Source organism: Bombyx mori, chromosome 28, assembly GCF_030269925.1.
Source record: "Bombyx mori chromosome 28, ASM3026992v2".
Taxonomy (NCBI): domain Eukaryota; kingdom Metazoa; phylum Arthropoda; class Insecta; order Lepidoptera; family Bombycidae; genus Bombyx; species Bombyx mori.
In genome coordinates, this window is record NC_085134.1 from 876180 (window position 1) to 892495 (window position 16316).

A 16316-nucleotide genomic window follows, 5' to 3' on the forward strand; every position below is an offset into this window, starting at 1 on the left:
TTTTATTTTGTCAGGAAATCAGAGCGAAGTTATAGATTGATTGTATTGTCAGTCAGTTATCAGTTCTTGATGCGTTTGCAAAGTTAATCGGAGTTTTGAAGTCGGTGATAATGGTGCTTAAAGATTCAAATACATACACACATACCAAGCCAAATATTACTGGTGGTAGGACCTCTTGTGAGTCCGCACGGGTAGCTTTCTGCCGTGAAGCAGTAATGCCTTTCGGTTTGAAGGGTGGGGCAGCCGTTATAAATATACTTAGACTTTAGAACTCATATCTTAAAGTGGGTGGGCGGCGTTTACGTTGTACATGTCTATGGGCTCCGGTAACCATTTAACACCAGGTGGGCTGTGAGTAGACTGGAGCTCAGCGGTACACTTAATTTAGAAGTAACGGACAACTTTGTTTACCTGGGCTCCAACATCAGCAACAATGGCTCTTGTGAACCGGAAATTCGCAAACGGATTGGGATGGCAAAAGGTGCCATGTCTCAACTGGACAAAATATGGAAGGACAAAAATATCTCTATGAACACCAAGGGCAACCTAGTCCGCACACTAGTGTTTTCAATATTCATATACGGAGCAGAGACATGGACTATAAAGAAAGCTGACCGCAATCGGATTGATGCCTTCGAAATGTGGTGCTGGAGGAGGATGTTGGGTATTCCCTGGACCGCACGCCGCACCAATTTATCCATCCTAGCTCAGTTGAAGATCCGGACTAGATTCTCCACCATTTGCATGCGAAGGATTCTTGAATACTTTGGCCACATCGCAAGGAAAGACAGTGACAACTTAGAGAAATTGATGGTCACTGGAAAGGTCGAGGGCAAGCGACCAAGAGGCAGGAACCCGACCCGTTGGACGGACCAGATTCGTGCAGCCCTGGATACCACAGTGCACGATGCTCTGCACTCAGCTGCAGATAGGAACAGATGGCGGTGCACTATAAAAACAATCTGTTTCAAGGCTATGACCACGACCCTCAGTAATGAGGAAACCGACGCAAGGAGGAGGAGGAGGGCTGTGAGTTCCTCCACCTATCTACGCAATAAAAAATAAATAAAAAAACATTAAAATAAGGCAATGATATCGACAAGCCATTATGAAATTCAAATGCCATAAGCTTGGCGTGTTAATAACACGTCATTAATGAATTTACGGTTATGACATTGAAAACGACTCCATTTTATGAGGTCAAGGTTAATGGTCCTATCATATATTTCATTAATGTATTCTTTATACGAAGCCAGAAACGTTGTTTGTAGCACATACAAATATCCATATACGTATTTACGTCAGCGGATACGTGCATGCGATCACGAAAAGTCCTTCTATTCGTTTCCTAAGTGTTAAAACATTTAACTACAATATAGAAATGAAGCGTTGTACTCAAATGCCCTCGATTGTCGGAAGAAAGGAAAACTTTGAGCTTTAATTACTGATAGATTTAGACGAAGAATATGTGGCCAAGTAAGCCAAGTAAGCCAAACTAGTACAAATCCTGGGTTAGGTGCCATATTTGATGGAAAAAATAACGCGACATTTTCAAATAATATATTTTCGCAGCCACTATTGACAGGATATTCTAAGTTCCCATAAGTGGTGGAGCTAGACTATTTCTACCGCGAATCAGTCGCGAATTCTGGTTTGAAATGTGTGACAGCTGTGATATTCAATTGAGACTTTCGTCTTGGGTCTTAATCGACTTCTGAATCAAAAATGGTGAACGGCCGGTTTGTTCTTTGTCGTCTGGTCGTGTATGTCTCAAATATTAAGTGTATTATCTATGTTTATGTCTTTTAGGAAGGTATAGAAAATAATGACTGCCATCAGTCACATTTGTCTTCATTCCATTTCGCTTCATTTGTTTCTTTTCGAATCACCTGTCAAGTCTCTGTTTTAGTCTATGTCCAGTCATTGTAGGTCCTGTCAAAGAAGTTGCACACCACAACAAATGGTATCTAATGATTTTAAAGGATTTTTTTCGCATTAATCCATTTAAATACGTAGAGGTCTGCGCTCATCAGTCCAAGACACTTAAACCAGACTACTTAGGACTAACTGCAGACTATAAAGTCAAAAATCATGACCTTTAGAACGAAATCGGTGCACAATTAGCATAGCCACACTCCAGTATATACGCCGACAGCTCTAAAACACGTGCGAAACATAACTTCAATCAACCGCGCACAGCACATACTCATTTATCCATCAACACATTATTTCCCACTGATTTACTGAATAAGCGAACTGTGATATGTATGTATTGGGGCTGCGAATCTGTCTGTTTATTTTCTAACGGAGATTTTCTATAAAACGAAGTGATGATTGATTTGCCTGCACAGAGTAATCATACTATCGTTTCCATAAGATTATTTATGACAGATTTTAATTGATCTTTTACTGGTGGTAGGTCCTCTTGTGAGTCCGCGCGGTTGGTTACCACCGCCCTGCCTATTTCTGCCCTGAAGCAGTAATGCGTTTCGGTTTGAAGGGTGGGGCAGCCGTTGTAACTATAGTGAGATCTTAGAACTTATATCTGAAGGTGGGCGGCGCATTTACGTTGTGGATGTCTATGGGCTCCAGTAACCACTTAACACCGGGTGGGCTGTGAAAAAAAAAGGTCTAAATCGATTTAACAACTATAATTTTTTAGAAATTCTCAGCTCTTTATTAAACACTACTTATAAGTGAACAACAAATAGTAAGAGTTTGTGTGGCCATTTTGAGATATATTCCGATCTGTGTCTCAAAGTGATTAATTCGCATCTTAGGCTTTCCTGTCACGATGAAAAAAACATACCAAATTTAAAAACATCCATAATTCACAGATCACGTAACACTAACGTCAAACCAAAATCTAAACACGGGATATCTGGTGTAGTTTTTTTTTTTAATTCTCATATTGTTTACGAATGACGTAAACCTCTGTTTTCGCGGGCTCTTCCACTGGTTTACGAAACTGGATCATGTTTAGTTTCTTTTAATATTCCGTGGCACGATTGCAATCTGGATCGTAAAGAAAAAGCACGTAGTTGACATGATCGTTATTTTTTTTTCTTTATCGAAACCTAGTACATTTTGTTGTACTGTTTGCTTAGTGCGAGTTTTTTAACGTTCTCGATAGCGTAAAAGTTAACTCAAATCTGTATGGATTTGGAACGTTTGCCGTTCGTCGAGAACGTTAAAAAACTCGCACTAAGCACACAGGTAGCCCTTTGCTATGACACGGTATTTTAGAATACGGTTCCACTCTAACACGAAAAGAAAAATACGCGAAAGCCCTCTTATAACACGCTACTTCTACAGCACGATAGTGAGATTTTTGTTAAAAATTATTTATGAAATATAAATTATGGACTACGATCACCGAATATATGGGAATAACAGAAATTTTCCTGCTTATTTTTCATGTATCATAGCATAATAGCTAAACAAACACGTAAAGCCATAGTTGAGATGTTTGGTTCGGGAAAAATACTATCCTTTTTGTACTGGCTTCTTTCTAGTCCCATATAACACGATTTCGCATAACACGGACTTCGTAAAAACGTACCTACCGTGTTATAAGTGGGTTATCTATATTTTATTTGATCATATTTAAAACTGCCTTTTAATAATTTTATCGTTTCATTTCGCATATTCTAGAAAGTTCTGGATTAGTCTAGATAAAATATTCATTTCTTCAGGGCTACCTACGGGATGTTGTTACTGTGTGCTTATTATGTTTTGTATTCGGGTTCACAATTTAATTTGATTTTTGTATTGTTTTTTTTCTTAAATTTTTATAATTTACTAGTTTTACTAATTTATACCATATTCTAAGTATGTACACACGTAATTAGCCTTCATTCCCGCAAAGAACCAAGGGGAAACGGGGGTGACTGAAAATCAGCGCTGTTCGATTTATCAACCTTGAACAGCAATAGCTGAGCCACCTCCTTTTGCCCTTTTCTCTTTTTTTTCTTTTCTTTTATTTGTATTTCATTTTATTTTCTGTGATGTGAAAGGCAATAAATGATTTTTATTTATTATTATTATTATTATTTCCTTCGCGTTGTTTCATGAGCGTTGTGATATGTTTTTTTTTTCTGAATGACGTTTTCGGAAAGTAGTTAACGGTAGGCAGCGACTTCACTGTGGACAACAATTCTGACGTTTATAAGCGATGGTAACCACTCACCCATATGTACCAATTAAAATACCATGAATACCAGCCAATTGTAGGCCAACAATCGGATCTTTATTGAGATATGAACTGGTGAAGATGATTGATTAAATAAGACAGTGAAGACCAGATTGTCCGGTTCCATTGCCGGTTTCATATCTTGGATAATTAAGCTGCCCTAGTAGACCCCTAGGAGTGGTACAATTATTACTGGTGGTAGGACCTCTTATGAGTCCGCACCGGTAGTACCACCACCCTGGATATTTCTACCGTGAAGCAGTAATGCGTTTCGGTTTGAAGGGTGGCGCAGCCGTTGTAACTATACTGAGACCTTATAACTCATATCTCAAGGTGCGTGGCGCATTTACGTTGTAGATGTCTATGGTCTCCGGTAACCATTTAATACCAGGTGGGGTGTGAGCTCGCCCACCGATGTTTGCGATAAAAAAAATAAAAAATGATGGGAGAACTACAGAAAGCATCGCATGACTTTTCTAAGGACGTTCACTGCAACAAAGCTTTTCGGAGCTATCACCATGAAATCAGCGAAACATGAACTTAAAGATCCATCTTTAAAAACACTAAACAAGGTAGAATTTCGTATTAAATTTTATTTTTGAGTTAGATATATTGTCTTTTCGCATTAAAAGTGCACAATTTCCAAAAATATTCGAAATTGAGTTAATATGCGGAACCATTTGGTATCACCAGTATTTTTCTCATAAATACTGTCAAAAGAGCGTAGTTTAGTTTTAGTTTTTTTTTTAAATTACCTATGTTTTGACGACTATTAAGAAAATTTATAGATGATTTTATCTTACTTTAAAAGACAGATAATGTAACCGGTAAAAGATAAAAAATAAATGTTGCAAAGATGATTAATATTAAAAACTAGCGACCCGCCCTCGTTTCGCTTCGGAAATATTAAATTTTATTATTGATAGCTGAGTCCCGCGATGTTATGTCCCGTCGTACCGCGGGTGACGCCGAGGGGCGAAGCTAGTCTAAAAAGTAAAGCCTAAGTTCCAGCCGTTCCAGAGATTAACCGGAACAAACAAACAGACAGACAAGACAGACAAAACTTGTAAAATGTTATTTTGGTGTATATGTACCGTATATATATTCATATGCATGTAGTAAAAAGAGGCTATTTCAATATTACAAACAGACACTCCAATTTTATTTATATGTATAGATATCACATGTTAAACCTATAAAACACTCTCCTGTAAAATTAGTAAGTTTTGAGATTATACAGTTTTAATGCGAGAAGACGATATATCGGAGACGCTTAGACGAAATCCGACATCTTGTTTTAAAAGCGCCAAATTACATAACGCACTTGTCGGTTGGTATGCGTGTAATCATTATTTTTTTCAATCGTATGGCCGTTGACTTGCATAGGGTTCAGTGCACGATGATTGTAACCTCGCTCCGGGATGTAGGACGCTGGTATGACAACAAGATCTACATGCTGTAGATTAAAAATATTCGTAATAGGTATATTTTTTACATTTTTAAATAAACTTTAAATAAAGTTTTAAGTTAAAATTTTTAAATAAACTTTAAATTTTAAAGTTTAGTTTAAAAGTTTAAATAAATTTTAAATAAAGTTTATGATAAATTAAGTAAAACTAGAGGTCCAGCAGTAGTCGAAATTCGACTATAAATAATTGGATTTGTAAGTTTGTACACTATTATGATTGTGTTTTATACTTCTATAATCACAAATTTCGCCAAGGCTACACTATTAAAAAAATATTAATAAAGACAAACAATATTTAATCTATTCTCAATTTGACCACAGACGTCAAGAACAAAAGTTTGACAATAAATAGTGTGCATGCGTGTGTGCGTCAAATACAGTGTATGTAGTGTGTGTAACGTTTTCTTTATTGATTTAATGTATCTTTTATGCATTATTTTAAAAAAGTATTAGCATTGTGCACTTCTTCTCTATATTCTCTATAAGTGTGGAAAATTTCATACTCCTCCGTCCGCGCAATTTTCGTAAAAAGGGATACAAAGTTTTTGCTTCACGTATTAATATATAGATAAACGAATCCTGAAGACATTGTCATGTCTAAATTTTATTGTATCTATAGTATACTGATTTTGTCAACTTTTGATTTTTTTATTGCCTATGTAGGCAGATGACCGTCGAATTTTGCAATTCATCGCATTACATTTTAATTTTTCAGTTTAGATTATTACGAACATTGTTAAAAAATATAGAAATCGTTACGGCGCCTTGTCAAATGATTCACTCACGAATATAATTTGATTATAATCATATGATTGATGCAATCGAAATGTTAAAGGTAACTAGTAATTCGCTTGTAATTAATTTTTAAATAACTTTGTGCTTTTATGGAATTTCATCATCAGTAATCACTGGATTAACTAAATCCTTGACATTACTGATGCGACGGTACCTTCGATTTATAAAAAGTACGGCCTTTTTCTTAACATTGATGGCAATGAAAATATGTTTATTTATAAATAAGAAAAAAATAGCAGTGGAGTAGAGGTTGATGCTCAAAACACTAGAAGTATCTATTTTTTCCTTTATTTTGAGGCGCGTTTTGAAAATATAGTAATTTATTTTCACGGTCAAAAAGCATGTAAAATGATTGTTGATTTTAATATGTTGCAGGAAAGATAGATTTAGGTTTCGTTGATATATTTTTGGCTATATATTCGTTCGCATCCAAATGGGAAGTTTTAGGGGCTTTCGCAAGTTTTTTATTTCTTACTAGCTGACCCGGCAGACTTCGTAGTACCTCAATCGATAAATAAAATACCTAAACTTTTGTATAAAGTAAACTTAAAACTAACAAAAGGAATTTTGATATTTATCTACCTTTTAAACCTTCTCTGGACTTCCACAAATAATTCAAGACCAAAATTAGCCAAATCGGTCCTGCCGTTCCAACCTAGCCGAGACTAACGAACAGCAATTCATTTTTATATATATAGATAGATGAATAAACATCCAGGTCCAATAAATGGTCCTTATTATCTCGATTACATATATGAATGCGGTTTCGCAACACCCCGTATTCGCGAAGTCGGAAGAAAGTCCTCTTCCTTATTGTGTCAGACAGTATAAAATATGCAAACGCTCAATCATATCGTTAATCAAATAAACACGTCATACACTTCGATAAACTGGGTTAAGCTGCACTTAGGGTGGTAGCTGGAATGGTGTAACGTGTAAATGAACATATTCCTGTTGCTCTTGATGGGTGGATTAAATCATGGCCCATTTTGGCTAAATTGGTTATCTAAGATAATGCTGTGAGATATGTTGTCAAAATGTAACTTTTATTTTTATTGCTTAGATGGGTGGACGAGCTCACGACCCACCTGGTGTGAAGTGGTTACCGTAGCCCACAGACATATATAACGTAAATGCGCCACTCACCTTGAAATATAAGTTCTAAGGTCTCAGTATAGTTACAACGGCTGCCCCACCCTTCAAACCGAAACGAATTACTGCTTCACGGCAGAAATAGGCAGGGAGATAGTACCTACCCGTGCGGACTCACGAAACGTCCACCACCAGTATCAAGTTAATCGTCTTGAAGTTTGTGAAAATTACTTTTATAGATTCCGTTTAATACAGTTAGATACGCTGACAAAAACATCGCATAAGTATCTGTGATAATGTGTCGTCTCCTAGCTAGCCTGTCGCGCAATAAAAATGGTCTTTTGGGAGGGTTATTAGTACATTGTTTCCAGAGATAATTTTGGCCACATTCATTTGGCGGAATAAGTCAACTTTCATCATCTTTTCTAGGCGCTGTACGTGTCCTTCTTTAACCTTTTGCGGTTTTAAGACTAATGTGAGACTTAAGTATATGTCCAATGCGTGTAGAGTCTGGACCTCAAAGGGTTAAACAAAGATTATGGAGAATCCTGGCAGGTAGATAAGAACATGATTAGGTCCCTTTCGATTTCCAAGGCTTAAGCGACCGTAATAACTCCGCGTCAGATACGTTTTTCTCATTCTCCTTTGTATATATCCATAATATCCATAATAATAGAACTTACCTAATAAACTAAGGCTAGCTATCCAACTCGCTTGTTGGTCGCTAACCGAGAAGGCATCGTGTATCCTTGTATCCTGCATCGACGCCAATGCTGGGGACATGTAGCCTTTACTGAGACCCGCTGCGAACGGCCCAAGGGACACAGCAAGAGCCGCCAGGATCTGGGAGGAAACAAAAGCAATTTAATTTCGTTATGCTGACGTCATGCTGACACAATGCTGACGTTATGCTGACTAACTAACCCTGTAATGCCGGTTCCGATCCCTGATGAAAAAAGAGAAGGGCTGAGTTGGAGTTCGACCTTTCCTCCGTAAAACAGTTTGAAGGATGGGGCAGCCGTTGTACTGTAAAAACTGTGACCTTAGAAGTCATGTCCCAGTGGGTGGGCGGTATTTACATTATAGACATCATTCTATGGGCTCCGACAACCACTTAACACCAGGTGGGCCTTGAGCTCATCTACACGTCCAAGAAAAAAAAAAAAATGTGTGTGGTGTCGTGGAACACCGGATAGGAACGAAGTTCCTTATTATAAAAATATTAATTTTAGGTTCTGTTCGAGGTATAAAGAAAATAATTATTCGGGTATACATTTTTTATTATGAATTTTTTTATTGATAAAAATAAAATAAAAACTACTTTACAAAGTTATCAACTTTAGTTTACTCACAATGATTTATAAAAAATATTATTATATAATAAAAATATGTTATTTTTTGTACACTGTGCGCATTACTAATAAAAATCTTACGTTACGGACGTTTTTCCCCGGTAAGGGTACGCCTCCGCATTGTCCCATAAGAAACTTCGTTCTAAAAATACATAAATATATGTTAAATTTAGGAATCGAACGCACTAGTCCCACAACTGACCCCGGCAATTGGGCAGGCAATTGGGCAGGAGTATTAAATACGCCAGCGAATCAGTCATTCTGTTATTATTGTCACTTACCAATTAGTTTAATTATGGTAATTTTATATATATGTTGGGCCTCTTTAAATTAATATTTGATTATTATTTCGATTTGACTACGAGTGCTTTAAGAATTGATAATCTATATATTAATACGTGAAGCAAAAACTTTGTATCCCTTTTTACGAAAATTGCGCGGACGGAGGAGTATGAAATTTTCCACATTTATAGAGAATATAGAGAAGAAGTGCACAATGCTAATATTTTTTTAAAATAATGCATAAAAGATACATTAAATCAATAAAGAAAACATTACACACACTACATACCATGTATTTGACGCACACACGCATGCGTACTATTTATTGTCAAACTTTTATTCTTGACGTCTGTTCTCAATAGAATAGATTAAATATTGTTTGTCTTTATTAATATTTAGTTATAGTATAGCCTTGGCGAAATTTGTGATTATAGTATGTGTACAAACTTACAATTCCAATTAATTATAGTGAATTTCGACTACTGTGAGACTTCTAGTTTAGACATAATTAAATCACACTCTCAACTCTCAGCTTATTGATAGATATCTGTAAAATTTTGATTTCATGAAAGTCACTGTCAGAAGCCAAAATTCACACTTCATTTGTCATGTTATGAATAGTTTTGATACAAACTTTATCTATAAGCAATAATAATGGTTATGCTCATAAAAATAATGATTGTTTTACATTGAGATTACAGTTCCATGAGTTGGGATTTTAATCCAAGATGCTATTTTAGTCTTTAGGCTTTATATAAATAGGGTCAGTTTCGTTTGAAGATATCGGTCGGTTAGTTAGGGACCTGTATGTATGGCAGTGTGTCGGCCGTCGACCTCCGTTCGGTACAATCTATCGCAGTGCCTTCGGATTTAACTATTAGGGATGTGACGGATGCAACATCCGTTTATCGATATTGTTATCGATGTTTTTGGGGTGTTGCATAGTGGTTGCGATAAGATAAGGCAACGGAAATGCGTTAATGTTTTGTTGGAGGGGTGAAAGTTTTTATTTTTATTTTGTAATTCGATTTTTGACTTATACGAACAGTCTTAAAGGTTACTTAATGTCAGGTTATTTAATGGTGTCTCAAATTAGTACATATTATGTCAAAAGTCAAAAAAGCATGTCATTAGTCTGTCTCAAAGTAGTATGAGATCCTTGTTATTCGATGGGTGGGAAAAACGTTTACTGGTGGTAGGACCTCTTGTGAGTCCGCACGGGTAGGTACCACCACCCTGCCTATTTCCGCCGTGAAGCAGTAATGCGTTTCGGTTTGAAGGGTGGAGCAGCCGTTGTAACTATACTGAGACTTTAGAACTTATATCTCAAGGTGGTTGGCGCATTTACGTTGTAGATGTCTATGGGCTCCAGTAACCACTTAACACCAGGTGGGCTGTGAGCTCGTCCACCCATCTAAGCAATAAAAAAAAATTAAAAAAGTATAAGAAAATAGTGGTTTCAGGGTGAGGATATCCCATGAAAATTCTGTTCATCATCATCTTAGGCCTTACAACCCAGGGTGGGCCTTAGCCTGGTTCAGTATGTCTCTCCAGACTGCTTTGTTCAGGGCTTTCTCCCTCCAGTTCCTGACACCAATAAGTTCTGTTCGCCGGCTCTTTTATCTACTTAATACTAAATAGGCCAACTACATGTGTAGCATAAAACAAAATAAAGGCATTTTAATTTAATCGTAATATAGACCACGTATTTTAAAGGAATTTGACCGTGTCTGTCTGGTGACCCTAATCACCATTTCCGGGTTCGATTCCCGGTCGGAATCCGGTATCGTTGTAAAAATATACTTGGTATGTAGCTTTTGCTTAGATGGGCTCCAGTAACCATTTAACACCAGGTGGGCTGTGAGCCCATCCACCCATCTATGCTATAAAAAAAAAAGGATGTGTGGTGTCATGGGACACCGGACAGGAACGAATTTCCTTATTATAAAAATATTACTTTTAAGTTATATTCGAGGTATAAAGAAAAAAATTATTCAGGTATACATTTTTTATTGATAACAATAAAAAAACTACATTATCAACTTCATTTTATTCACAATGATTTATCAAAAATAAATATTCATCATATTATAATATAATACAGATGTTAGATGCGTTAGTAACTGTTGCACTCATTCCATTACACCCCCGATTACTCTCTTTAGACAACCCATACCCTGGGCCAGGAAGGTCAAGTACCTGGGCGTTACCCTGGATGCATCGATGACATTCCACCCGCATATAAAATCAGTCCGTGACCGTGCCGCGTTTATTCTCGGTAGACTCTACCCCATGATCTGTAAGCGGAGTAAAATGTCCCTTCGGAACAAGGTGACACTTTACAAAACTTGCATAAGGCCCGTCATGACTTACGCGAGTGTGGTGTTCGCTCACGCGGCCCGCACACACATAGACACCCTCCAATCCCTACAATCCCGCTTTTGCAGGTTAGCTGTCGGGGCTCCGTGGTTCGTGAGGAACGTTGACCTACACGACGACCTGGGCATCGAATCAATTCGGAAATACATGAAGTCAGCGTCGGAACGATACTTCGATAAGGCTATGCGTCATGATAATCGCCTTATCGTTGCCGCCGCTGACTACTCCCCGAATCCTGATCATGCAGGAGCCAGTCACCGTCGACGCCCTAGACACGTCCTTACGGATCCATCAGATCCAATAACCTTTGCGTTAGATGCCTTCAGCTCTAATACTAGGGGCAGGCTTAGGGACCCCGGTAACCGTACTCGTCGAACTCGACAAAGAGGTCGACGTGCAACCTAACCCATGCATCAGCCCGCTGAGTTTCTCGCCGGATCTTCTCAGCGGGTCGCGATTCCGATCCGGTAGTAGATTCATTCGCGAAACAATTGCTCTTGAGTTGTTAGGTCTCCTTCGGAGGCGCTCGGGCAGTTGTTAGCAAATCCCACCCCTCTTGGCTGAGCCTTTGCTCGCCCACCTGTCCTGGTGAAACTGGAAAGGCCTTCGGGCCACCAGTAAACTTTCAATCATAAAAAAAAAAAAAAAAAAAAAACTCATTCCATAATTTCAACAGTCTAAGTTGTTCCCATAAAAATTGATAGATGGCAGTAGTATCTCTAAAAATAAAAAGTGTCGTGACAACTTTTCGTAAGAATTTTTTCCGTCTAGCCCCCTTTCAGAACGCGCGATAAGGAACTTCGTTCCAATTATAAAAAAAAGTTGTTATTTTCACTCATGGACATCAGCAATGCCCGGGGCAGAGCCAAGCCGCTGCCTACACTGCGTGTCGCTCTTACTGTTTGTTATAAGGCGTATTGGAAGCCCACACGGATAGGTAGCACCATCACTGTTTTCGCATCGAAGTAGTAACCAGTTTGTACTGGAACTGCCTTTTTTTCCTACCTATGCTGATAGCCTTGAGAGACTATTTCAGCTTCGCCCTAACATGTAGGTAAGCTCACGGGGCTCAAACCGGATTGTTGCTAACACTGGCCCTAGCAAGAGCAGTGCTTCGCAGAATCTACCACCGGATCGGAAACGCGACCCACTGAGAAGATCCGGCGAGAAACTCAGTAGGCTGTGTCTGTGGGTTAATTCGCTCGTCGAGCCCTTCGTCGCAAGCGACGGGTTCGACGAGGACGGTGACCGGTGCTTGTGGTACCTAAAAGCATCGTTAATGGATCGGGAAGATCCGTAATGGCGTGTTTTGGACGTCGACTATTTACCATTCTGTCTACAGGATCGGCAGGATCGGGTATGATGGCCTTTAAGCAGTTACACTTGAGACTTCGAGCTTACATCGTCGGCATTCACGTTGTGAACTCTATAGGCTTCGGTTACTACTTAATATCAGATTTGTTAATTTATTTCTTAACCTTCTGTACTATCACTACATATTATAAAGCAGTCGCTTTCTCTGTCCCTTTATCCCTATGTATGCTTAAATCTTTAAAATTAAAGATGGATCTAACTGATTTTGATGCGTATTTTTTTTAATAGATAGAGTGATTGAAGAGGAAGCTTTATATGTACTTTACTGGTGGTAGGACCTCTTGTGAGTCCGCGCGGGTGGGTACCACCCTGCCCATTTCTGCCGTGAAGCAGTAATGCGCTTCGGTTTGAAGGGTGGGGCAGCCGTTGAAACTATACTGAGACCTTAGAAGTTATATCTCAAGGTGGGTGGCGCATTTACGTTGTGGATGTCTATGGGCTGCAGTAACCACTTAACACCGGGTGGGCTGTGAGCTCGTCCACCCATCTAGCAATAAAAAAAAAAGTATAATAACATCCATTAAATAGTGGAGAAATCAATACTAAATTACAGTTTCCGAAGCGAAGCGAGGGCGGGTCGCTAGTTAAAAATACGTTAAGTAATGATTGTCGATTAATATAAACGACATAGATCGAGAAGTAGAAAAAATGGAACACCCACAAACGTTCACATTAAATATAAAATCGATTATCAATCATGATCATTCGTTGCGATTCACAATGGACATATTAATGTCCGACCGTTAATCAAATCATACGAAATCGGATCAAAGTCATAAATTAATACGTTTATTTCACTAATAACTATCTCCGAATAAATTTCACGAATCAATTGGGAAAATCGATAAATTACGATTGCAACACTACCTACTATTGGGTGCTGGGCGTACGAATCTATATATTTTTAGTTCCGTCCGCGTGAACGACGAGGGTTTGTAACGTAATAAATTTATCGATATCGATAAAAACTTTTTTATTCATATTTAATGTTCGAGATGTATTATTGTGAAAACGAAATAGGCTGAGTGGTGATACGAGGGCTGCACTAAAAGTATCGGGAATGGAATATTTCCACTGTTCCTGTCATATTAAAATCTTTTTAATTGAAAACTCCTTGGTTTTAAAAATCGAATACCATTTATTTATTTAAAAAAAGATTCTCGGTCTTGTCACGAGGTTTTGTCAAATTTGTTTAGTCGTTGAGAAAATGGACTTGACTCGAGAAAATTCAAGAGCGATGATTTATTATGACTTTCGAAGTGGTTTAACACAAAAACAATGTGTTGACCGGATGATTTCTGCATTTGGTGATGAAGCCTCATCCAAAAGCATAATTTATCGCTGGTTTGCTGAGTTTCAACGTGGACGTGTCAAGCTCAGTGATGATCCCCGTCAAGGTCGTCTAAAAACTGCAGTCACCCAAGAAAACGTTGATGCTCTGCTTAAGCTGATTGAGGAAGATCGACATGTGACATACCGCGAAATTCAGGCAACTTTAGACATTGGCATGAGTCAAATACAAATAATCTTGCATGAACAATTAGGTGTAAAAAAGTTGTTTTCCCGATGCATACCGCATTCGCTATGTGAAGAGCAAAAAGCGGCTCGCGTTACTTGGTGCGTCAGAACTCTCGAAAGATTCCACGCAGGATCCTCAAATGCTGTATACAACATTGTATCAGGTGACGAATCCTGGATATACGCGTACGAACCCGAAAAAAAAAACCAGTCACGAGTTTGGGTGTTCGAAAACGAGTTAAAGCCAACAAAAATTGTTCGTTCACGGAGTGTTGCAAAAAAAATGGTGGCCACGTTTGTCTCCAAAACCGGCCATGTTACGACTATTCCTCTTGAGGGACAAAGAACGGTTAATGCAGAATGGTATGCTAGCATTTGTTTGCCACAGGTCGTTTCTGAACTCCGTAAAGAGAACTGCAACTGCCGCATCATCCTCCATCACGACAATGCGAGTTCTCACACCACGCACAGAACAAAAGAGTTTTTAGAGCAAGAAAACATAGAATTATTAGACCATCCGCCGTACAGCCCCGACCTAAACCCTAATGATTTCTATACTTTCCCTAAAATAAAGAATAAATTGCGTGGACAGAGATTTTCATCACCTGAAGAAGTTGTGGACGCCTACAAAACGGCCATTTTGGAGACCCCAACTTCCGAATGGAATGGTTGCTTCAATGATTAATTCCATCGTATGGAAAAATGTGTCAATTTTCGCGGAGAATACTTCGAAAAGCAATAAATACATTTTTAAATAGTAATGTTGTGTCACTTCGTTAATTTCCGAAATTTTCAGTGCCGCCTAGGTATCTGGGCGGAAGCAGATTAAGTTCTTCTTCGTTCACTTCGCTCATATTCCTATAGGTTTGTTAAATGAAGACATGAATTGATGAAGGAGATATGATACAATTTGTTAATTTTGAGAAAAAGGACAACTTTTTTGAGGTATTATGCGTTGGTGGCTGTTATTTTTATATATTACTGGCTGACCCGGCAGACTTCGTAGTGCCTATATCGATAAATAAAAGACCTAAACTTTTGTATAAAATAAACTTAAAACAAACCAAAGGGATCCGTTCGACGGGGGACATTTCTAAGGAAAAACAAAATTGTTATTTTTATTTAATTACCCGCATTTTCATATGTATCTACCATTTTAACCTTCTCTGGACTTCCACAAATAATTCAAGACCAAAATTAGCCAAATCGGTCCAGCCGTTCTCGAGTTTTAACGAGACTAAAGAACAGGAATTCATTTTTATATATATAGTGAGAAGTGAGATAGTGAGATATCATGCGTTTGTGGCTGTTATTTTTATTATTTAAACGTTAAATTATATTTACCAATATGGAGGATATTGTTCTTTGGATCATTTAAAATTAAAGAATACGTTAAGTGCCCCTGTCACTTTCATTCAATGTGGTAATTTTTTTTCTTCCACAACTCCTTCATTATATGGGTTTAAAAATAGCTTTTAAACCCGGAGTTTTAAGATCTAATATTATTTAAGCTTTAAAAGGACATAACACCTTAATTCAATGTAAAAACTAAAAATCACCCACTCACGTCTTCAAATAATTTGGCTTAATATTTAATTTTAATACTTGTCACATCACTATCAGTCCATTCAGACTACAGCGCTCGGAACATTGATCGATCTAATAGCGACAGAACTGTTATACGTCTTATATCATTAGGCCTATATTTTGATTTCGTGCAGTTACAAAATGCCGTATTTTCAACATTTTAAGTCGTCGTGGCCTAAAGGATAAGACGTCCGGTGCATTCGTATTGAGCGTTGCACCGGTGTTCGAATCCCGCTGGCGAGTACCAATTTTTCTGATGAAATACGTACTCAGCAAA

General features: G+C 38.0%; 1 protein-coding gene and 1 long non-coding RNA gene across 2 annotated transcripts in view; both read right to left on the minus strand.

Annotated features, from left to right (window-relative positions):
* LOC101743430 (facilitated trehalose transporter Tret1) overlaps positions 1 to 16316 on the minus strand; it is a 121918-nt gene that overhangs the window by 20306 nt on the left and 85296 nt on the right. Inside the window, exon 3 of the mRNA XM_004933474.5 lies at positions 8231 to 8390. Within this exon, the coding sequence (XP_004933531.2) occupies positions 8231 to 8390 (160 nt within the window). The remainder of the gene's footprint in view (positions 1 to 8230; positions 8391 to 16316) is intronic.
* LOC101743570 (uncharacterized) lies at positions 8810 to 9779 on the minus strand. The gene is made up of 2 exons (XR_210095.5): positions 9471 to 9779; positions 8810 to 9041 (listed from the first exon to the last, which is right to left on the minus strand). It is a non-coding gene; the product is annotated as an uncharacterized LOC101743570 (long non-coding RNA).